The 21,833-nt window shown below is 60.9% G+C and overlaps 1 protein-coding gene across 2 annotated transcripts in view; it reads left to right on the plus strand.

Annotated features, from left to right (window-relative positions):
• LOC108287323 (coiled-coil domain-containing protein 187) overlaps window positions 1-21,833 on the plus strand; it is a 40,123-nt gene that overhangs the window by 11,957 nt on the left and 6,333 nt on the right. Inside the window, exons 3-10 of one of the 2 annotated variants that reach the window (XM_037730275.1) lie at window positions 1,775-1,873; window positions 4,387-4,488; window positions 10,009-10,143; window positions 10,686-11,839; window positions 12,268-12,362; window positions 15,890-16,485; window positions 17,005-17,098; window positions 20,978-21,075. In XM_037730275.1, the coding sequence (XP_037586203.1) occupies window positions 1,775-1,873; window positions 4,387-4,488; window positions 10,009-10,143; window positions 10,686-11,839; window positions 12,268-12,362; window positions 15,890-16,485; window positions 17,005-17,098; window positions 20,978-21,075 (2,373 nt within the window). Of the gene's footprint in view, window positions 1-1,774; window positions 1,874-4,386; window positions 4,489-10,008; window positions 10,144-10,685; window positions 11,840-12,267; window positions 12,363-15,889; window positions 16,486-17,004; window positions 17,099-20,977; window positions 21,248-21,833 lie in introns of those variants that run through there. The other variant, XM_017505662.2, reaches the window with a different exon arrangement.

Below are 21,833 nucleotides of genomic sequence, written 5' to 3' on the forward strand. Positions count from 1 at the left end.
AGTAGTTTTCTACAGGGGTCGGGTGTGGGTGGGGGGCAGGTTAGGGTCGGGGTGGGGGTCGAGGTGGGGGTGGTAACTAGAGAACTTGGAAAGGACTTCGGGTTGGAATGAGGTAGAGAGCCAGGCCTTCGGCTTCTCTCAGTGTCCAGGTATTTCACTCTTTTCCTAAGAAAACAGGGAAGGCTTTTTCCTCCTTTATTGTTTTAATTTATTTTTTATTTTTTTTGAGACAGAGTCTCGCTCTGTCACCCAGGCTGGAGTGCAGTGGTGCAATCTTGGTTCATTGCAAACTCCGCTGCTCAGGTTCAAGCAATTCTCCTGCCTCAGCCTCCCAAGCAGCTGGGATTACAGGCACCTGCCACCACGCCCGGCTAATTTTTGTATTTTTGGTAGAGACAGGGTTTCATCATGTTGGCCAGGCTGGTCTTGAACTCCTGACCTCAGGTGATCCGCCTGCCTCTCAGCCTCCCAAAGTGCTGGGATTACAGGCATGAGCCACTGCGCCTGGCCACCTCCTTTATTTTTAAGATAACTTCTGATTTTTTTAAAAAATTATAAAATATGCATAACATAAAAGGCACTGTCTTAATCATTTTAAAGTGCACGGTTCAGTGTCACTAAGCACATTCACAGTGTCCTGCACCCAACACCACCCTCCGTCTCCAGAACTCTCCGTCTTCCCAGGCTGAAGCTCTGTCTCCACGAAACACTCACTCCCATCCCCTCCCAGCCCCGGACCCTCCCTCCTACTTCCTGTCTCTGTGGATCTGACGACTCTGGGGACCTCATATGAGTGGAATCACATAGAATTTGTCCTTTGTGACTGTTTTTTTAAGGCAGTGCATATTTTTTTGGGGGGGATGTACAATAAGCACAAAGGATGGAATAAAAATCATTCCAATTTCCCATGTACCTTCCTCCCCCATGACTGTCCGAGCGAACACTTTGGGGTGCACCCCTCTAAGTCATGACGTCCTTTTGCAAGAACAAAAGTTGGGGCCCAGGCTGTGCGACCTCCTTCCCGGTTCCACTCAGTGCACGGCCTGGGGGCGTGCAGGTCCTGACTCGCTCCTGGGGGCTCCGCTCTATACGAGATGCCGGCATTGTGCCAGGCACTGGTGCAGGTCCTGATGGGCCTCATGGGGTGCATTCTCAGCCTGGGCCATCGGTCAGAGGCGCTATTGAAAGGGTTTTAAGGCGGGGCGTGGTGGTGCAAGCCTGTAACCCTAGCAGTTTGGAAGGCTGAGGTGGGCAGATCACTTGAGCTCAGGAGTTTGAGACCAGCCTTTACAATATGGTGAAACCCCATCTCTACTAAAAATACAAAAAATTAAGCAGGTGTGGTGGCAGGTGTCTGTCATCCCAGCTACTTGGCAGGCTGAGGCAGGAGAATCACTTGAACCTGGGAGGCGGAGGTTGTGGTGAGCTGAGATGGCGCCACTGCACTCCAGCCTGGGTGACAGAGCGAGACTCCACCTCCAAAAAAAGAAGAAGGCTTTCGAAATACAAAAAGTAGCCAGGTGTGATGGTGGATACCTGTAGGCCCAGCTACTCGGGAGGCTGAGGCAGGAGACTCACTTGAACCCAGGAGGCGGAGGTTGTAGTGAGCTGAGATCGCACCACTGCACTCCAGCCTGGGGGACAGAGTGAGGCCCTGTCTCAAATGAATAAATAAATAAATAAGCTCTTGAGCTGCTGCCAAACTGGTGCCTTCTCTCGGAGATTCTCTGTGGATGCCTTCTCACACTGCCTTCCGCTTTTCACCCTGTTCCAGATTTCAGCATCTTGAGTGCAGCTGAGCGCAGAGTTGAAGACAAGGCATCCCGTGGCCAGGGGCGCGAGCTCTCCGGGCCCTCCCAGCACCAGGTTCCTGGTGAGTGGCTCTGTGGGTGGCTGTCCTGGTGCTCCGGGTTAGATGCTCAGGCCATAATGTGGGCAGCACATCCTGGACCACACTCACAGACAAAGACACTGAGGGTCAGGGAGGACTCCAAGTGGAAAGAGGCCCAGTGGGGATTTGGAGCCCGACTGCCATTATCTGGAGCCTGTGTTCTAAGCCTCTGCCTCTCCAGTGGGGCTGGAATCCAGGCAGGCCCTGAGCAGGGGCGTTTTTAAAATTTTTTTCCAAGAGATCTCCTGTACAAAATAGGCAAGGGGTTTTCTGTGTGGCTATGTGGCAGCCACAGGGAGTGGGCCTGGGGCCCTCCAGTTCCCTGCCAGCTCCTGGGCTGGAAGCAAGGGCCCCACCAGCGTTTTGCTCACTCATTTGCTTGACAAACGGGAGGGGTGAGGATGGAGGCGCAGAAGCTGGTGCTGGAGGCTGGAAGACGTGGCCTTCATCCTGGACAGTGGGAGCCACGGAGGTCTAGGCGGGGAGTGGCTGTGAACTGGGCAGGCTCAGTCTGCCGCTGGGGCAATATGGATGCAGGGAGCTCTCTCCAGTCCAGAGAGAGGCAGACGCCGGCAAGATTCCTGAGACCCAGAACGAAGGAGGGGAGGGGGCTTGGGGAATCACGTGCGTCTTCGTGAGGACATTTGTTGCCCCTCCCAGTGGTGCGGCGCTGGCTGGGGGGGGCCGGGTTGGTGGCTTCTCCATGAGGTCTGGTTGGGCCGCAGCCACTGGCACACATTTGGGGGTGTCCCTCCTGTGTGGTGTGTGAGCCAGTGCAGATGTGGGCGGGGTTCAGGGCTGGCCCCTCGGATAGCAGGGGACAGAGTTGGTTCCCCAAGCCCGGTAATTCCTGGCACTCCTGCCTCTACAGATCTGGTTCTGCCTCAGCCCACGGCCAGCACCAGCTTGCTTCTCCCTCCTCCACCTTCCAGGGGGATCCCTATGGCATCAGCTTGTCCAGGAGGCTGCCCCTGCCCCAGGGAAGCCACTGGGGCCCATTGGTCAAGTTCAGGACCCAGCAATGGGTCACTGAGGGATCTCAGCCACTCCATCCTGTCGGTCACTAGCTCCGGGCAGCCTCGTTTTCATGCCCCCAGTTTGAGAACTCTCCAGAAGCAGGCATGGAGGAGGGGCTTTTTCTTTTTTTCTTTTTTTTTTGAGACGGAGTCTCACTCTGTTGCTTAGGATGAAGTGTAGTGACATGATTTCGGCTCACTGCAACCTCTGCCTCCCAGGTTCAAGTGATTCTCCTGCCTCAGTCTCCCAAGTAGCTGGAATTACAGGCGTGTACCACCACACCTGGCTAATTTTGGTATTTTTAGTAGAGAAGGGGTTTCACTATGTTGGCCAGGCTGGTCTCAAACACCCGACCTTGTGATCCGCTTGCCTCGGTCTCCTGAAGTGGGAGGGCCTTTTTCTAAGTGCACAGTTCAGTGGCGGTAAGCACATTCTCAGAGCTGTGGAGCCATTGCCACCCTCCGTCTCTAGAACTTTCCATCTTCCCAGCTGAAGCTCTGTCCCCACTGACTCCCTGTCCCCCTCCCCTAGGCCCTGGCACCTACCTTCTTGCTTCCTGTCTCTGTGGACCTGGCAACTCTGGTGACTGTGCAGAGTGGGGTCACACAGTCTGTGTCCTTTAAAGAGGACCTACCTGGCTCTTGAAGATCCTCCTGCCAGCAGGGTCAGGGCCTGGAAAACCGAGGGACAGGCCCAACCTGGACCAAGTGGCATTTGGAGGCCCAGAGACGCCTTTGGCCAGGGTCCTCGTCTGTGAGTCCCCACCTGTGGGAGACCTGTCAGACACTGTGGCTTCCCAGATGTGCCCCCACCCCAGCCGTGCGGAGACTGAAGGAGGTGGGATGCAGGGAAAGACGGGCAGCCAGCTCGGGAGCAGCCCTCTGGGTGGCCGCTGCGCTTGCTGCACGACTTTGAGCAAACTCTGCCCCCTCAGCACTATCTCCTCCTGTCAGCCAGAAGGGTCCACCCGCGGTGCCACGGCCCCTCCAGGTCTTGCCCTCCCTCCTCCTGCCTCTGGCCTCAGAGATGTTCAGTCCAGACGCTGCTGCTCTGTGCATTCACTTGGGGCCTGGCCCGCCCAGTCATTCCTTCACTCAGTGAATGGTCCCGAGTGCCCACCGCCCCGGCCCCCTGCTGGGTGCTGGATTCAGAGATTAGAAACTGGCTCCTGTCTTCAGGACCTCTGGGCCGGGAGGGGAGGCCGCCGGACACCCGGGAGAGAATTTGAATAGGTGTGCCCGGCTCTCTAGGGACGAGTGCCCTGTGGCAGTCCCCAGGGAGAGCTCTGCAGGGGACGTGACAGTCAGACCGGGCACCCTGTCCTCAGCATTAGCCGCCTACCCTGGCTCTTGCTGACCGGGAGCGGGACTGGCAATGTTTATGGCTCTCGTGACCCCAGGGTGGCCGAGTGATGGGGCCTGTGTGTGGTTTTACTGCTCACCTTCCTTCCCTTCCTTCCCTTCTCTTCCTCGCTGAAGTTCTAAGGGAAAAACCCAAAAGGATCAGAAGCAGTTCTTGCAAAAGGGAGAAGACCCCCAAGTCGCCCTCCCCTAGAAGAGTGGCCAAAGACAAAGACGAAGGTAAGGTTTGCTATTCGGGGCCCTGGCAGGGCTTGGGGATGGGCATGTATGATCCTGGCACACTAGGTAGGCAGATGGCTTTCATTTCTGGGGCTGGGGCTGGGGCTGGGGCTGGCCAGCTGGACTGCCGTGTGCACAGGCTTGCTCAGGGCACCTGGGATCGGGAGGCCCGGCTGGAGCGTCAGGACCTGTGTCCCAGGCAACTGGTGACCCTGGCCACCACCGGAGCAGCAGGTGGTTCCTGTCCGGGCAGGGGCGTGTCCCTTGAGACAAAGTGAAAGTCCACAGAACACCAGGCACTATTGTCCTCTCAAAACCGGGGGGCTGGGCGCGTCTGTAAGAAAACAGAGCTGTTCAACCACAGTGTAGCACACACCCGCAGCTCACGGGACCCGCAGCTCAGGGCACCCGCAGTTCAGGGCACCCACAGCTCATGGCACCCACAGCTCCCGGCACCCACAGCTCAGGGCACCCACAGCTCAGGGCACCCACAGCTCCCAGCACCCACAGCTCAGGGCACCTGCAGCTCAGGGCACCCGCAGCTCACGGCACCCACAGCTCCCAGCACCCACAGCTCCCAGCACCCACAGCTCAGGGCACCTGCAGCTCAGGGCACCCAGAGCTCTTGCCACCTGCAGCTCACAGCACCCACAGCCCAGGACACCCACAGCTCACGGCACCCGCAGCTCAGAGCACCCACAGCTCAGAGCACCCACAGCTCGGGGCACCCGCAGCTCACGACACCCGCAGTTCACGACACCCGCAGCTCAGAGCACCCGCAGCTCACGGCACCCGCAACTCACGACACCCGCAGCTCAGAGCACCCACAGCTCACGACACCCACAGCTCATGACACCCGCAGCTCAGAGCACCCACAACTCACGGCACCCACAGCTCAGGGCACCCGCAGCTCAGGGCACCCACAGTTCACGGCACCCACAGCTCACGGCACCTGCAGCTCACGGCACTCGCAGCTCAGAGCACCCGCAGCTCAGGGCACCCGCAGCTCAGGGCACCCACAGTTCACGGCACCCACAGCTCACGGCACCCACAGCTCACGGCACCCGCAGCTCAGAGTACCCACAGATCACAGCACCTGCAGCTCAGGGCACCCGAAGCCCACAGCACCCATAGCTCATGGCACCTGCAGCCCACAGTTCTTCAGAGCAGTAACAGATACCGGCATGGGTGTTCGTGTGGTGGGCAGCTCAGGGCACGCTTGGCTGAGGGAGCCGTGCTTGCTTGCTTTGTCATGAGGTCGCATTTAATAAGCAAGCCCAGGACATCTCCTTCCACCTGCACACCTGGGGGTGGGAAAGGGTCTTCCGCAGACCCCACTGTCTCCAGTAGCTTGGGGACTCCGCGAAGGCGCATGGAGGTGCAAGTCAGCCACACGCTTGCATTGCGCTTAATTTCATTTGTGTTTCCCGGAGAGTCCAGTCAGGCAATGCTGAGGGTGGCTACCAGTGGTCAGAGGAAATTATAATCCAGGCATCTCCTCCCTGAGGACCGGGCAGGGATGTCAGCACCCTGCAGAGACCCAGCGGCCTGGGCATGGGTTTTGGAGCTTGCAGGGCAAACCTGAGAGCTGCCCTTGCCCTTCAGTAGTGTTGCGGGGGGCGAGTGGCAGGCAGCATCCCTCCGGGACTTCCCTCTGGGGCGTCTTCAAGGTCAGAGGAGTGGCATGGCCAGCGCCCACACTCTGTGGGCTCACTGAAGCCTCCTGGTTCCCTGCCGAGGTAGGCAGTCTTGCTCCCATCCTGTAGATGAGGCAACTGAGGGTCACAGAGATTCCACGGCCTGCCAGGACCGCACAGAGGCAGAGCCTCCTACCCGTCCAGCCCAAGGTCAGCGCTCCTAACCTGGGAGCCCGGCCATGTGCACCTGGGGCCAAGGCTGGGCAGCTTGCCAGGCCACCCTCCAGGCTTGGGTCCTGGGCCACCGAACCACAGGGTCTGGGGACACCAGCAAGAGCCCCCAGGTGCTGAGATTGGCTTTGGCGGACCCTTACCCTAAGTGTGAGCAGCGCCAGCTCATGGCCACTCCTGTGAAGCTCCATACCACTTTCCCCACAGTGCGAGCAATCATAGCCCTGGGGCTGTGGGGAGGGGCACCGCATGGCGTGTGCTCTGTATGTGCCCAGGTGCTGAGCGTCTGTCTGGCGTCATCAGACCCTGGCTCCTCTGCTCTCAGGCAGAGCGGCAGCTTCCAGCCGAGAGCAAATGCCTCTGTGCCCATGCCCAGGGAGGACTCTCAGGTGAGGTGGGAGCTCAGCAGGGCTGCGGGGCCACTGCGTGCATTTGGTGGGGCCAGAGGACGTGCAGGAGGGGAAGGAGACCGAGGGACCCAGGCACCAAGAAGGTTCTGGAAGGCCGCAGAAACATGCGTACAATATAATAATTTTCTGCATGATCATCCCCTCCCTCCCCCAGGTCTTTGGTTTGTTTTCTTTTCATGGCTCACTTGAAAAATGACCTGCTTTGTGCCTGACACCGGGTCAGAGGCCGTGCCACCGGCCACATTCATCATCGTAAGCAGCGTGTCACCCTGACAGTGCTGACCATTAGTTTCTGTCAGTGACGAAGTCACAGCTGGGCCAAGGAGAGATGAGTTTCGGTTCAGAGGTCAGAGCCACAGGACTTGGGAATTGGATGAATTAGAAATTTGCTGTAGTTAACAAAAAATTAAATCACAATAGTTATAAAATATTCATCCATCCGGGCCAAAGGAAAATGAAGCCCGATATTTAATTTCAGATTATATCACCTCACTTTGCATTTTTTATCATAGATTAGGTCGGCCCCGGAACTTTGACAGGGCACTTGGGGACTTCATCCATTTCCACAGATTAAAAATCCTCTCTTAAAAAAATTAATTGCCATTAAACTGCTCAGTGGAAGAAAAAATGTGCCCACCAGGACCCATTTATCGAGCGGGACCCTCTGGCGGGCTAATGGGGAAGCGAGCAGCCAGCGGTGCAGGGGCCGGGCGGGCAGGCGGGCAGGCCCTCCCCAGGCGGGTCCCTGGCCCAGCACCCCAGCGAGGGAGCCTGGCTGACTTTGTGTGGGGGAGCAGCTGTAGGGACAAGGATGGAGAAACCTCACCAGGGCTCCCCTCCACACCAGGTCCCCCACCCTGAAACCTAGCCGTGGGCATTTGGGTCATGCTGGCCTCAGCTCCAGCCTTTGACACCACCCTGAGCCAGCGGAATCCTGACCCCCTTCCAGGCCCAACCCCCACAATGATCGTCACTACCTCCGTGTGGCCCTGTGGGAGGTGCTATGAGATATGCACCCCATTTTACAGAGGGGGAAACTGAGGCATAGGTAAGTTACGTCACTTGCCTGAGGCCCCTGGCTGGTGAGTGGCCGAGCCAGACTTCAACCCAGCTCTGGGACTCCTGAGACCACGTCCTAAACCTTCCTCTACCTTGCGGTCCTGTCCTAGACGGGGTATAGCCTTAAGGGGTTCCCACCCTAAAGTGGGCATGGGCGTGAGGTGTTTCCTGGGGTCCTGTCTTGGAAATAGCGTGGCCATAGGGAGCCTGTCCTTGGGGATGTGGCTCTGGGAGGGCATGGCCTGGTGGGGGTGACGGCCCAGCCCACTCCCCTTCCTGGAGAGGTAGCTTCAGGCCTGTGGCTGGTGGCCAGGGGGCAGGGCAGTGCAGGGAGGGTGCCATGGCTGGCGGGGGGCTAGGGAAGTCACTGACTCAGTCCAGGAGCCTGCCCCTGGGTGCTCAGCTCTCTGGATGGTTCCTGCCCAAGGCACCCTCATTTGGCAGAAAGTCTCCCTTCCTGGGGGACAGGACGAGCCCTGGCTGATACTTCATGGTGGTCTCGACCCGAGGCCACGTGGTGGAACTGCCCTGGGCTGGGCCTTAGGAAGGGGCGTAGGGGCCAGCGATCCATAGCACATGTGGTCTTGGCCCTGTGGAACCAGCTGGAATAAGCAGCGTGTGTGAGTGTGTGTGAGTGAGTGTGCATGTGTGTGTGTGACAGTGTGCATGTGTGTGTGTGAGAGCGTGCATGTGTGTGAGTGTGAGTGTGTGTATGTGAGAGCACATGTGAGGGTGTGTATATATGAGCATGTGTGTATGTTTGTGTGTATGCGAGAGCATGTGAGGGCATGTGTGTATGAGTGTGTTTGTGTGTGTGAGTCTGAGAGCATATGAGACTGAGTGTGGTAGCGTGTGTGAGAGTGAGCAGGTTCAGAGCACGTGTGTCTGTAAGTGTGTGAGCATGAGACCATGTGTGAGCACGTGTCAGCATGTGTGCAAGTGTGTGCACATGTGTAAATGCATGAATGTGTGAGCGTGCCAGAGCATGTGAATGTGTAAGCATACGTGACAGCACATGTGAGAGCATGTGTGTGAGTGTGTGAGCATGAGAGTGAGTGTGCCAGTGCCTGCTAGCATTCGTTGTGTGTGAGCCTGTGAGCACGTGAGTGTGAAGGTGTATGATGGCATATCTGTGAGTGTGAGAGCCTGTGAGCACTTGAGGGAGCTGTGAGCATGTGTGTGAGAGTGTGTGAGCATGAAAGTGTGTGTGATGGCATATGTGTGTGTGAGCCTGTGAATACATGGAGTTGTGGCATGTGTAAGAATGTGTGTGTATGTGTGAGAGCATGTGTGTGACCATGTGTGAGAGCGTGTGTGAGAGCACGTGTGTGAGAGCACGTGTGTGAGAGCGCGTGAGCACGTGTGAGCGTGTGTGAGGGCGTGTGAGCATGTGAGTGCGTGTGAGTGTGAGAGCATGTGAGTCAGGGCCCGCCCTGCTTCAACCTTTGCCGGGGCCCTCGGTGGGGGGCCTGTGGGCCTGGTGGGTCTGGTGTTGGCACAGGTGACGGTGAGCTGGGCTAGGAAGTGCCACCTTGATGAGCAGTGCCCGCCACGTGATGGCATTGGTGGGTGAAGGCTCACCTGTACTCGGGATGTGGGGCTGTTTGTGGCTGCAATGACCAGGACCCCCTGTCCTGCCAGCCGGGAGCCTTCACCGCTGCCCACCTGTGTGACCACCGACTCTGCTGGCTTGAAAGTGGATGAATCTCCTGTGGCTCGACTCATGTGGCCCGCGGCGATGGGACCTCCCGTGCTGCGTGCGGAGCCTGGCTGAGGGGCCGAGGGGCTGAGGGGCCGAGGGGCCGAGGGCCGGTGTTGTCACTCCTGTGGCCGCTGCTGCTCCCGTTTCTTTCGCGTGCTGCAGGCCTGGCCTGTGCCGAGAGCTTTGTCAGCAAGGCTGTGGGGGCAGGCTCTGTCTTCCTGGCTTTGCTGAAGACGACTCTGAGGGTCAGGGAAGCCACTTGCTTGTGGCCGCCCTGAGACTCAGCCTTGCCCCGTACTGGCTGAGGGTCTCACCCTGCCCAACAGAAGCCTAGACGTGAGGGATTCCCCCTCCCCCGCTGTGCCCTCTAGGAGTGTTGAAGTGGCCTCTGGGGCTGCGCAGAGCCACCAACCTCCCTGCCTGGGCCAGTGCCCAGAGGGTCGTGGGGAGCCCGGCTGTGTGTGTGTTTTCTCTGTTTAAGATTCGGAGCTGGCTGGCGTGCACGCCTGGAGGAAGGGACAAGCTCTAGTGAGGTCGCTGCTTGGGCCCCCTCCCGCCCTCCGCGGGTTCCAGAGCAAGGCCCCCTGCAGAGACCCGGCTCTCGCCTCGGACTTAGGTACCTGTGCCTCTGCCACGGGCTCTGCCCTGCTCTGCTGTGGCATCTGGGGGGCGGGGAAGGGGAGGAGATGCCCAGGCTCCAGGTGGTCTGGAAGCAAGGGGTGTCGGTGCCTCTCACGGCAGCCTGCAAACACCCTCCAAACCCGCCATCCACACTGGACTTCGGGCAATATGTGTTTTCAAAGCCTGAGAACAGGGTTTCTGCCCCTGGGAGGCTCCCTTGCCAGCTCCCAGCGCAGGCACACTGCCAAGGCCTTCTCTCGGCAGAAAGGCAGGTTGGGAGCTGGCAGGGGCTCCCCAGACACAGGCACCCTCCACCCGTGCTCAGCTAGCATGTGCAGAGTGGCAGCTCATCACACAGGTGCAGCGCCCACCCTCAGAGGGCTTCTGCCTATGAGGATGGGCGCAGTGGCCAGGGGGTAACTGGAAGGGGCAGGGGCCCGAGGGCCTCCCTGACGTCCCCACGCTCCTCACCTCCGGCCCGGTGGAGGAGCCGGCCTTGCTCTCCCCTCCTCGCCCCTGACGCTCCTGTCTTTGCAGGGGGCAGCAGGAAAGTCACAACTACCAAGCGCTCGCCTGTCTGTGCCCGGTGGCCGAGTGCCACCTCCACCCACGGTGACCAGCAGGCGTCTGGGAACACACCCAGCCTGGCTTCCTTTGACCAGCCGGCGACCATCCAGACGGCCATGGCCATCCTACGAGACCTGCGCCAGCAAATCCAGGCCGGGCTGGAGCTGGCCCAGAGCCGGGAGGGGGGCCGGGAGCTCGGGCCGTCAAAGCGGAGGCTGCAGGACGTGGCAGGAAAGGGCCCCCGCAGGGACCCGGGAGCACACAGCTCCTTCTTTAAGAGTCCCTGGGCTGGGACGGAGGGGAAGCGTTCCTCTTTAGAGAGGGCTAGGAGTTTCCACTCCTGGCAGCCCCGGAGCCTCTCCCCTGAATGGGAGTCCTGCCTGCAGGGGGCCTGGGGGGTCCCAAAACAGGACCACTCCTTCCAGAGGCCAGAGAGTCCTCATGAGAGGTTGGGCCGCTTCTCCCGGCGGCCCTGGAGTACGTTGGCAGGGCAGGCCTGCAGTCCACAGAGGGCCTGGGGGGCCCAAAGACAGGGCCCCGCCTCCCAGAGGCCCGGGAGCCCCCCTGAAAAGCTGAGCGCCTCCCCCCGGCAGCGCTGGAGTGCTGTGGCCATGCAGCCCTGTCCTCGGAGGGCCTGGACTGCTTGTGAAGACCCGGAGGCCCCGGTCCCCAGTCCATGGAACCCTCTGGAAAGGCCCGGTCCTCCAGCCCAGCGCCCCTGGAGCAGCTCCTGCGTGCAGAGGGCCGGCCCCCTGGCCCAGGGCAGACGCATTGGCTCCCCTGCCTCAGGTGCCAAGCATGCCCTGCCAAGGCCCACAGGGAGCTTCCCTCAGAGCCCATCTGGGAAGGAGAAGGACGCGCCGCGGCCCTGCCCCAGGCCCCGGGGGCTCCCAGGACACAGCCCCGAGTCCCTGCGGGAGTTCATGCGCCAGAAGGCGAAGGCGCGGCGGCGCCAGGCCCTGGAGGAGAAGGCGGCGGCCCTGCGCGCTCGGGAGCTGAGGAGCCGGAGGCTGCAGGAGGTCTACAGGCAGCAGAGGGAGGCCGTCCTCCGCACCGCGGTCCCCGTGGTCTCCCAGACCACCCCTGGCATCGTGACCTTTGTCCCCAGTTCCGCACAGTCTGGGGTACGTGCTGAGGGCGGGTTTCGGGGACTCAGCTCAGCCAGGGGCTAGAGGCTCAGGCGTTCAGGTGCTGCCCCCAGCCCCCGGTGCCCTCCGGGGAGTGGGCGGGTGAGGGCTGCAGCCGGGGCCACGGGGCTGTGTGGCGTTGCTGACACTGCCTGTAGAAAGGGAGGGCATCCGTGGATGATCCCCTGGAGGCCCTGGTGAGGCACAGGGTCAGACCCGGGTGCCTTTGCCCCGGGTACGATGGGGCTCCTGGGGGATAGACTCCCTTACCTCTCACAGCTCCTGAAGTGGGAGCCCCAATTCCTGCAGGGCTCTGGGGAGGCAGCCTGCATCCCCCAAAGGAGGCCAGGGCCCAGCTCTGAGGCTGAGGCTGGGGCATGTGGTCTTTCTGCCGGGGGCTCTGATGGCACTGCCCCCTACGCTAGGATCTGGAAGCCTCCGGGAGCCTGGAGTCGCCCGTGCTGGAGTGGAGCAAGGTGACCTCTGGCGTGGTGCTGGGGGGCCAGGAAGCCCCAGGCAGGTGGGCGCAAAAGTGCAGGCACTTCGTGTGCTGGGTAGGGCCGTGGGTGGGCTGGGCTGGGCCGAGGACAGTTCTGGGTGTATTCTGGGGCCTCGATTCATTGCCTCATGACCAAGATGCTCCTCAGGTTGGGTGGGCTCTGCCGACTCCCACCCACAGTGCCACCCAGCTGCTTGGAGCAGGTTCTCATTGAGGCCAGAGTCACGTCAAACTTCAATCCACCATGATAAGTGCACATTCTGTGGCATTTAACACCCTCACCGTGTGTGTGCAACCACCACTTCCACTGAGTTCCAGAACATTCCATCCCCCATGAGCCCCCACCCTCAGGAGGCAGCCCCTCCCCCAGCCTCTGGGGTCACCAGTCTCCTTTCTGCCTTGATGGAGTTACCTGTTCTTTTTTTTTTTTTTGAGATGGAGTTTTGCTCTTTTGCCCAGGCTGGAGTGCAATGGCGCAATCTTGGCTCACTGCAACCTCCACCTCCCAGGTTCAAGCGATTCTCCTGCCTCAGTCTCCTGAGTAGCTTGGATTATAGGTGTGTGCCATCATGCCTGGCTAAATATTGTATTTTTAGTAGAGATGAGGTTTCACCATGTTGGCCGGGCTGGTCTCGAACTCCCAACCTCAGGTGATCCGCCCGCCTCAGCCTCCCAAAGTGCTGGGATGACAGGTGTGAGCCACTGCCCCCCGCCCGGATTTGCCTATTCTTGACACTTTATCTAAATGGGATCACGGCTCAGGTCTGGCTTCTCTCGCCGAGCACGAGGTTTCCCAGGCTCATCCGTGTTGCCGCTGGAGCTCATTGAGTCAGTGGCTGAATAATGCCCACTGTGGGCAGGTGACCTTGTCTTCACAGCCTCGTGGCTGACAGGTGCCTGGCTGCCCCACCCGTGGCTGCTGTGAACCGGGCACACGCACCTCCTTCAGCCGCTGCTGCGCTGTGTTTCTTGGGTCCATGCCTGGGAGTGAGTGGCACTGGCACGGGCACCTCTGTGTACAGCTTTCTCGGAGACTGGCACCCTGTTCTCCACAGTAGCCGCCCGGGTTCCCGACCCCGACAGCACCAGGGGTCCCGTTCTCCCCACTTCCTTGCTGCGCTGATTTTTCGGTTCTTTTCTGTGTTTCTGTTTTGCTTTTACTACCGTGTATTTTAATTTCTGGAGGCCCCTTCCCGGGGACATCGTGAATCACACACGTGGGGTCTGAAGACCACCCCCCATTTGCTTGTGGGAGTTGAGCCTGGGTCTCACTACAGGTGTGAGTTTCCAGCCTGTCTCTCGCCCAGGAAGGGCTGTGGATAGCCCCAGCTTCAGGCCCGTGGCAAACACTCTCTGGCCTGGCCTCACGCTGGGCACCTGTAAGGAACTCACGGCCAGGCGTCCTGCATGCCCTTGGTTCTGGTGGGCAGGGGGAGCTGGCTCAGAGGCCGGGAAGGGGGCTCCCGCCTGCCAGGAACGCCCCACCCTGAACTCCCTCAGGGCTGCCGGTGGCGCAGCTTTGGCAGCTGGTGTTGGGGGCTCAGGCTGGCCCCGGGAGCTCAGCTCCCACCCTCTCTGCAAGACCCGACCTCTCTCTCTGGCTGCTTTTGGGTCCATTTGGTCTTGAAAACGCTTGTTTTGGGATCAGTCCCCGAGAGTCTGGGTCAGCCCAGGGGCAGCTCCTGTCAATGTCTAGTGAGATGAGGACACAGGGCCTGAGTGTGCCACCAAGTGAGCGTCCCACGCTGGCCCTGCTGTGCCATGCCCACCCCAGGGGCAGCCCCTCCCCTGCTGCCCACAGTCAGGCTCTGTTTGCACGACGGACGCTGGTGAGCTCGGGCCTGGCATCTTGAGCGGCTGCAGGGCCTCAACGTTCTTCATCGCGGCCTTATCTTTTTTTTTTCCACCTAAAACATTGTAGCCGGGCGCGGCGGCTCACACCTGTAATCCCAGAACTTTGGGAGGCTGAGTCGGGAGGATCACCTGGGGCCAGGAGTTTGACACCAGCCTGGACAACACAGTGAGACCTCATCTCTATTCTCTCCAGAACTCTTCATCTTCCCAAACTGACACTCTCTCCGTAAAACGCTGACTCTCCATCTCCTCCCAGCCCTTGGCAGCCGCCATTCTCCTTCTTGTCTCGATGGACTTGCCTGTCCCAGAGCCCCCACGGGAGTGGGAACACACCGTGTTTGTTCTTTTCATTACTGAAACACCAGGGGTTCGGTCTCAGTCCTGCTCCTGCCACGCAGAAGGCCCATCGCAGAGACAATGAGCACTGCCGGGGAAGAGGCTCAATTGGGTGCTGCAGCCAAGGAGATGGGGGCTCAGTCTCAAATCCAACTCCCTGACTAAAGGTGGGGGTTGCCTCTCAGGGAAGGAATGTAGTTCCATGTGGAAACAGGAACTAGGGAGGGGTAAGGAAGCAGGCAGGACCAACGAGGGCTCTGGTGTCTCTTTGCCCAGATGCGGTGATCTGGTGCATTTCAGCTCCTTGACTCTGTCTGGGAGGCCTGATGGTAGGTTTCCTGAGAAAGGAACTCAGATAAGACAAAACTTTCTCATGTGTTGAGACTGGCAGGGCTCATTTCTATGTTTATTCAAAAGAAACCATGAACACGAGTTCCAGGGGACCGTTGGGCCAGCTTCACTTTGTGCCTGACTCATTCTACCAAGGGCAACGTCGTCGCCTGTGTCGGGCCTGCTTTCCTTTTCAAGGGTGAATACTATTCCCCCATCAGTGGACCTCATTTCGCTTCTCCATTTGTCCCTGCATGGACACTGGTGGCTTCCACCTTTTGGCTGTTGTGAGTAAAGCTGATGTGAACATGGGTGTGCAAGTATCTCTTTGAGACTCGAACTTCAGCTTTTCTGGGTACATGGCCAGAGGTGGAAGTGCCAGACCCATGGGGGTTCTGTGTTTGACTTCTTTTTTTTTTTGAGATGGAGTCTTGCTCTGTTGCCCCGGCTGGAGTGCAGTTGTGTGATCTCGGTTCACTGCAACCCTCGCCTCCTGGGTTCAAGCAATTCTCCTACCTCAGCCTCCCAAGTAGCTGGGACCACAGGCGCCTGATGCTGTGCCCGGCTAATTTTTTGTGTTTTTAGTAGAGATGTGGTTTCACCGCATTAGCCAGGATGGTCTCGATCTCCTGACCTTGTGATCCGCCCACCTCAGCATCCCAAAGTGCTGGGATTACAGGCGTGAGCCACCTCGACCGGGCTTATATTTGACTTCTTGAGAAATCACCAAACTGCCGGTCGCTGCGGCTGCACTGTCTTACACTCCCACCAGCAGTGCTCAGGATCCAGTTCCTCTGTACCCTCGCCCACACCTGGCCCTATTCCTTGTACCCTCGCCCACACCTGGTCCTGTTCCTTGCAGCAGCTGCATGGTTTGTTGCGTGGATACCGTCACTGATTCCCTGGCCCCTGTGGACAGACACTGGGTCGGTCACAGATGCTGCTGCAATGCTCACCCCCAAACTCGCCTGCTTTGTGCGCCCTGCTGGGGCCAGCCTGGGCTGACCTGTCCACTCCTCTCTCTGCAGCTTCTGCCTGTGTTTGAACAGAGCCTGGAACTGTGCTGAGACCCTAGAGCCCCCAGGGACCGGGGGCCCCCAAGATGGCCGGGATGCCCCCGCACTGCTGTTAGCCTCACCCTCACTGGGATCCCTGGAGCCCCAGGACCTGACTGCCCGCTACCTACCCCGGGGGCTGTGCATCTACCTGGACCCAAAGGAGGCCGAGCACCTGGGCACTTCCAGCCCCCTGCACCTCCAGCATAAGCAGGCGCGGCTGCAGGCGCTAGAGACCACAGCCAGAGTCCTCAAGCAGCGAGTTGACAGCCTCACCGCCAAGCTGCAGGGTGCCGAGGCACCGGACACCATCGGGGACCCAGCCTTGGGCCTGCCATGCTCACGGCCCTACACCCCGCCTGCCGCCCCCACGCTTGCCGCCCCAGCTTGCCCTGGAGGCTTGAGGCCCAACGGGGGCAGAGGGGCGCCCAGGGACTGGGCCAGCGTGCAGCCCCAGCCCCTTCTCCCCGCCACCTTCTTCCTGGATGGCAAGACACTGCCGTGGGGCCCCAGCTGGGAGCAACAGCAGAGCGTGAGCCTGAGGGCCCACCACGAGAGCAAGCCCCGAGGTAGGCCAGCACCTGGGCCATGGTGACCGCTGGGTGGTCAGGGGTTCCTGTGGGCTGGGAGGAATGGGGGCCCCATTTTCTCCCTGAGCCTTGGTTTTCTTCCTGGAAGTGGGGATAGGAGGACAACAGTCAGGGGTTGGCCAGGGAATCTGAGCAGCACAGTGTGCCTGGGCCCTCCCACGTGACATGCATGGGCTCTCTCCCGTGGTGCATGGTGTGTGTGGGCTCTCTCCTGTGGCGCGTGGTGTGCATGGGCTCCCTTGCGTGGTGAATGGCATCCGCAGCAGCTGTTGCCCCTGTCTTGTCTTCTGGAAGAGGAATGGTGAGGCTGCTCTAGTGACTCCTTCCCTCCACCTCTCTACCCTACCTCCAGCAGAGAGGCCTGAGGGCCAGGGAGGCTCCCCACACCCCCAACCCATGTCAGGTGTGGCCCCAGCTCTCCCACTGTGGATGGCTTGGGCGCCCCATCCCGTGCTCCTGGCTGACCAGGGAGTGCAGCCAGGTGTCCTCTTCTCCAAGGTTTCCCAGAAGAGGGACTTGTGGACGTGAAACTGGACAAAAGGCTGCAGAGAGGCGTGGCCCTCTTCCAGGCCCTCGGCACCTCTGCGGGGAGGTAAGCCCACCTGCCACCTGCGCTCAGGGGCTGCCTCTCATGTCACCCCTGTGTGTCCCCATCGTGCTGGTCTAGAGGCCGCGGCCAGGGACCTGGAGCAGGTGGTGCTGGTTTGGACACTGGCTGGGGCAGCGAAACCCATGTCAGGCACGCTCCCCACAAATGCCCCGTCTGCCTGCGGGCCTCGGGGATGCTGTGGCTTCAGCTCCCTCTCATCTGCTGCTCCAGGCTGAGTGCAGGGGCAGTGAGTCGGGTGCTTCTCGCCATCCCAGCCCCCACCTGAGCTCTCAGGGCCCCTGTCTACAGAGCCTCACACCCCTCCTGGCTCTCATCCCCAGCGCGGGCTTCGGCCTCTCTGGGATCACGTCACACAGATGCATCTGAAGCCCCTTCCCAGGGACACTGTGCCCATCCCGCACCCCAGGCCCCTCTTGGCCCCAACTCCCTTCTCCTGGGGAAGCATCTGTCCTACCCCAGCGCCTGCAGCCCCACCCAGTGAGCCCCAGGCTGAAGTGGAGCCCAGCAGGCTCAGTCCATGGGGGCTTTGCAGGTGGAAAGTGAGTTAGATGCTTGTGATGGAGGCTGCACTACCTGAGCCTCTGTAGCACCTGAGCCTCCGCGGCAGCAGCCATGGTCTCCAGTCCCTCCTGGGGATTTGTGAACACTCTGGACCTCCTCTCCTGAAAAACTCCCCACCCCTGCCAAAAATCGTCCTCCGAGCCCACCTGCCTGGCCAACCTCTCGCTCTTGCTGGGGTGGGCTGGGATCCAGGGCCTCCTGGCCAGCAGTGCCCCCTGGTCCCCGAGGCTCCCTGCATACCACGTGCTGCCAGGTGTTCTTGGGCCACTCCTGGTCACTCTCACCCCTCTGTCCTTGACCTTGACAGAAACGCCCTGGGTGGGGGACCCCAGCCCGGCCTCAGCAGCCGCTCCCCAGGCAGCCCCGGAACCCAAGCTCGAAAACTCAGCACTATGGGCGGGGCGGGCAGGAGGCCAGGCTGGCAGCTGTCTCTCAGGAAGGCCTCTGCCTCCTCAGCATGTGACCAGATCCACCAGGGACACTGAAACGTCAGCTCCCTGGGCCCCAGGGCCTTTGTCACACCACCCCCCTCCACCAAGCTGTCCTCTGCTGGGTGGCTGAGGGTGTGAGGGCAGATGCCATGGATAGCACTTGGATGACAGTGGGCATTGTAGGCAGAGGGACTGTGGCTCAGAGTCCACACGTGGGGGAAGGGGATGCCCCTCCCCAAGCTCACCCTTCCCTCCTCTTCTCTCCCCTCTTCTCCCCTCCCCTCCTCTCCTTCAGCTGGGACATTTCCTGGCCTGATGTCTCTCCTGCCCATCCTTCCAAGGAAACCCCACCAGTTTCCTCTCCTGAAGCCCCCCTTGACCTCAGGGATGGTGGGCTTGGTGCCTGTGCCAGGGCTTTGAGTTGTACCCCATCTCGCCCCTGACCCCACCCGCTGCCCAAGCCTTGCCCAGCCTGTGGAACTGGGTCACTGCAACCAGAAGAGGGCAGCATCGGGCCAGCCCTCACCTCTGCCACCTGTTCTGTCCAGCCCTTAAGGGGTGGGGGTGGTGCTTGAGAAGGAGTGGGGGTGTGTGGGAATTTTTGGAGAGGTTAATTCAGTGGCTCGGGCTCCTGGGGGACCAGCTAGATCTGCCTCCAAGGGCAGACCCAGGCTGAGGTCTCCACGTTCCTGGCCCAGCCTAGGTCCAGCCAGAGGGGCCAAGGTGCGGCCGGGTGCCCTGTGGTGCTGGCACCAACATTCCCACGAGAGCTAGGCACTGGGCTTCGTACTCTGCCGCACAGCCCTGCCAAGGCGGTGGAGAGGCAGCAAGAGGCAGAATCATATTCATGAACTGTGGCCTGGAGGGACCCAGGCTGGTGGAGAGCAGGGATTAGGGAGAGGCTCAGAGGCTCGCTGGGGCCTCGAAGGCTTCCGCCCCTGTTCAGGCAGTCAGGAAAGGGGCCTGGCCTGTTTCTTCTGAAATAGCCATTGCCACGCACCACCTGACAGGCTGGAGCTGCAGGACAGGCTCATGCAGCCCCCTCGCGAGTCTCCCATGCTGAGCCTCCCAGGTGCCCCAGATCCCGGCCACCTCTCAGACTGGTTTCTTTTCTTTTTTTTATTTTTGAGATGGAGTCTTGCTCTGTTGCCTAGGCTGGAGTGCAATGGAGCAATTTCAGCTCACTGCAACCTCCGCCTCCCGGGTTAAAGCGATTCCCCTGCCTCAGCCTCCCGAGAAGCTGAGACGACAGGTGCACACCACCACACCCAGCTAATTTTTGAATTTTTAGTAGAGACGGGGTATTTTCACCATGTTGGCCAGGCTGGTCTCGAACTCCTGACCTTGTGACCCGCCCACCTCGGCCTCCCAAAGTGCTGGGATTACAGGTGTGAGCCACCTTTCGGGCCTCAAACTAGTTTCTGGGTCAGGGGTGGGCCCATAAGCACTCAGTGGTGGAGGCGCTTCCAGCCACCCAGCCTGGGTTCCGGAACACTCTTCTGCAGGCCTGTGCTCCCGGGCGCTATGCAGCCCCTCATGGCCTGGGCACACGTCTAGCTCCCCTGCAGCACCGGGAACGTAGGTGGGGCTGGGTTGGGGGGTCACCACTATCACTGGGACCCGAACAGCCCCTGCCCACAGCAGGTGTGAGACAAACACCTATGGGCCCTGTGGGCTGCTGGGGGAGGGCATGTCCCCCTCCCACAACCCCTGGGACACAGGTGTGGGCAGCATCTTCAGCCATCCCGTGGGTTCTGGGTCCCTGTGTACCAGGAAGCACAGATGAGGCCCAGATTAGAAACGTGCAGTGAGACTGGCCATGCTCTCGGATGCAGGCTCGGCACGTGCCCCACCCACATGCCTGTCTCTCTGTGCACCCCGAAGTCCCCTCACCCCAGCAGTGCTGCTGCTCTCCCTCTTAGCCACCAACTGGGGAAAGGCCAGCGGCCACACCTGGCTCCTATCTCTGTCAGCCTTGTGTGCTGGCTGGCCTGTGTGGGGGCAGGTGTATGGGTCCAGCCGTGCCCGCCTCCGTGGCCACAGCCCCAGGTGCTCTCCAGATGGGTCACCCTGCAGCCTCCAATGCCAGCCTTGAGCAGTGGGGTGAGGGCCACAGCTGATGCAGGACCCTGTTCTGCTCCGGGCCTGGTGGGCAGTGTCCTCAGGAGATGGCCAAGGTGGTCCCGATGAGCACGCTGGCCTCGGAGACTGATCTTGGCCCTAGGGCCTGACGGTGGCCTTGGAAGCTGGCCATCCACACCTCTGCTCCCCCTGGGGTCTGAGTGTAGAGCCCCGGGCAGCCAGGCTTGGCACCATGCTTTGCACATGAGGGCTGGCAGCCTTGGTTCATGCTGCCATGCTGGCACACATGCTCAGACCCCTCCCTCTCGCCCCTGCCACTAGCTCACCCCTGCCACCAACTCACCCCTGCTACCCACTTGCCCCCGCCACCCATTCACCCCCCCGCTCGCCCCTACCTCCCGCTCGCCCCTGCCTCCCGCTTGCTGCACTCACCCTGCCTCCCACTCGCTGCACTCACCCCTGCCTCCCGCTCGCCCCTGCCACTCAGTCACCCCTGCCTCCCACTCACCCCTGCCACTCAGTCACTCCTGCCTCCTGATTGCCCCTGCCTCCCGCTCGCCCCTGCCTCCCGCTCATCCGTGCCTCCTGGACCCCAGGTCTCAGACTCTTCCCCAACCAGGCTTTTGGCCATCAGGTCCCACCCTGGGCACACTGTTGGGGGTCTGAGAGCTGCTCCAGGCCACGGGAGCCCAGGTTCCTGCTCAGTGAGGGGCTGTCCCCCAGACTTCCCTGCCAACCACCTTCTCCACGGGCCTGGCCCTGCCACGAATGCACCTGTGTTTTCCAGCTCACACACGGACCCTATCTGGGGCTCCCTGCGCCTGGGGGAGATGCCGTCGGCCGGAGGGGCAGACTCAGTGGCGCCCTGGACCCCCCGGAGCTGCGGTAAGGGCGACCCTGCGGACAGGCCCCGGGCTGGCTGGTTGGGTGGCCAGGGGCGTCTGCGGGAAACCCTTTCGCTGCCTGGCACTCGAGCTTGGCCCCGAGGGGTAGAGAAACCCTTTTCCATGTGGAGAGCATCCACACCTCGGTATTAAAGGTTTTGGAGGCTTTCGGGGCCCTCTGCGTGCTCTGTGCTGGCCGCACCTGCGCGGACGGGCGCTGGGTGGAGACCCACTAGCTTATTCCGTGACAGCCACGCCGGGGCCGCTGTGCTCAGGCCGCCTCCTGGGACGCGTCCCCACAGTCCCATCAGCCCGGATGCGACTCTTCCTCCTGCTGCGGAGTGTTTTTATCCCGGGTTTCCAAGGAGCAGCGCCCACTGCCTGGTGCCCACGAGGGGCCCAGACGCTGCTGGGCTTGAGGGTCTTGTCCTGGTGTGCGCTGCGCTGTGGGGCCGTCCTGGCCGGGGGTTGGTGGGGCGGCCGGAGGGGCCGGTGCAGCCTGGGGAACTGAGCCCGGACTCTGAGGAGGCGGGGCCTCTGAGAAGGCGGGGCCTCTGAGGAGGCGGGGCCGCTGAGGAGGCGGGGCCGCTGAGGAGGCGGGGCCTCTGAGGAGGCGGGGACTCAGAGAAGGCGCGGGGGCTCTGAGGAGGCGGGGCCTCTGAGAAGAAGCCCGTTCTGAGGAGGCGGGGCCTCTGAGGAGGCGGGGACTCAGAGAAGGCGCGGGGGCTCTGAGGAGGCGCGGGGGCTCTGAGGAGGCGC

Source organism: Cebus imitator, unplaced genomic scaffold (genome assembly GCF_001604975.1).
Source record: "Cebus imitator isolate Cc_AM_T3 unplaced genomic scaffold, Cebus_imitator-1.0 Scaffold339, whole genome shotgun sequence".
Classification (NCBI taxonomy): domain Eukaryota; kingdom Metazoa; phylum Chordata; class Mammalia; order Primates; family Cebidae; genus Cebus; species Cebus imitator.